Consider the following 609-nt stretch of genomic DNA (forward strand, 5'->3'; position numbering starts at 1 on the left):
CCACCTTTCGAAAGCGCTCGGATTATAGGGTGTTTATTCATTTATGTGAAGTCAAAAATCGTTTGTCTTTTGCTTTAGGTGAGACATAGAACTATAAAAGATGGACAATTCAATGTTTGATGACACCGAAGTAGGTGAAGGAAAAGTTGTGCTATATCTGTAAGTAATATTTACTTCAGTAACAAGATATAAATATCAAATTACTTATCATAATAAGATTATTATCATTATTAATTTTTATACTATTCTTAACCAACCACCAAGCCCAGAAATCTTACTTTAGACCAAGGTTTTCTTAACCTTTTACACTTCAACGTCCACTTAGTTAGTTGCATAATAGTAAAGGCTCATATATACAGTTGGTAAATCATTAGCTTAGGACATTCATAATTATTCCGGCCCGTAGGAAGCCACTAGTTGAGAGTCACTGTTATAGATAATATAAGTGAAATCCCTAACTGAAACAGTAAAAACTTTCCGGCTTTAAATAATGTTACGTATCTGCTTGTTTTCGGTAGAAATTTTCCGAGGATCTTCAGCGATACAAGTCCTTTTTTGATCAAACCAGTTTATTCTTCCTTGATACAAACTTTTAGTACACAGTAGTTC

General features: G+C 32.8%; 1 protein-coding gene across 1 annotated transcript in view; it reads left to right on the forward strand.

Annotated features, from left to right (window-relative positions):
- Positions 1-78: 78 nt before the first annotated feature.
- Positions 79-609, forward strand: part of LOC111088920 — a 10245-nt gene continuing 9714 nt past the window's right edge. Inside the window, exon 1 of the mRNA XM_022400251.1 lies at positions 79-159. Within this exon, the coding sequence (XP_022255959.1) occupies positions 101-159 (59 nt within the window). The 5' untranslated portion in view covers positions 79-100. The remainder of the gene's footprint in view (positions 160-609) is intronic.

The sequence above is a fragment of the Limulus polyphemus genome, unplaced genomic scaffold, assembly GCF_000517525.1.
Source record: "Limulus polyphemus unplaced genomic scaffold, Limulus_polyphemus-2.1.2 Scaffold4746, whole genome shotgun sequence".
In the NCBI taxonomy this organism is placed as follows: domain Eukaryota; kingdom Metazoa; phylum Arthropoda; class Merostomata; order Xiphosura; family Limulidae; genus Limulus; species Limulus polyphemus.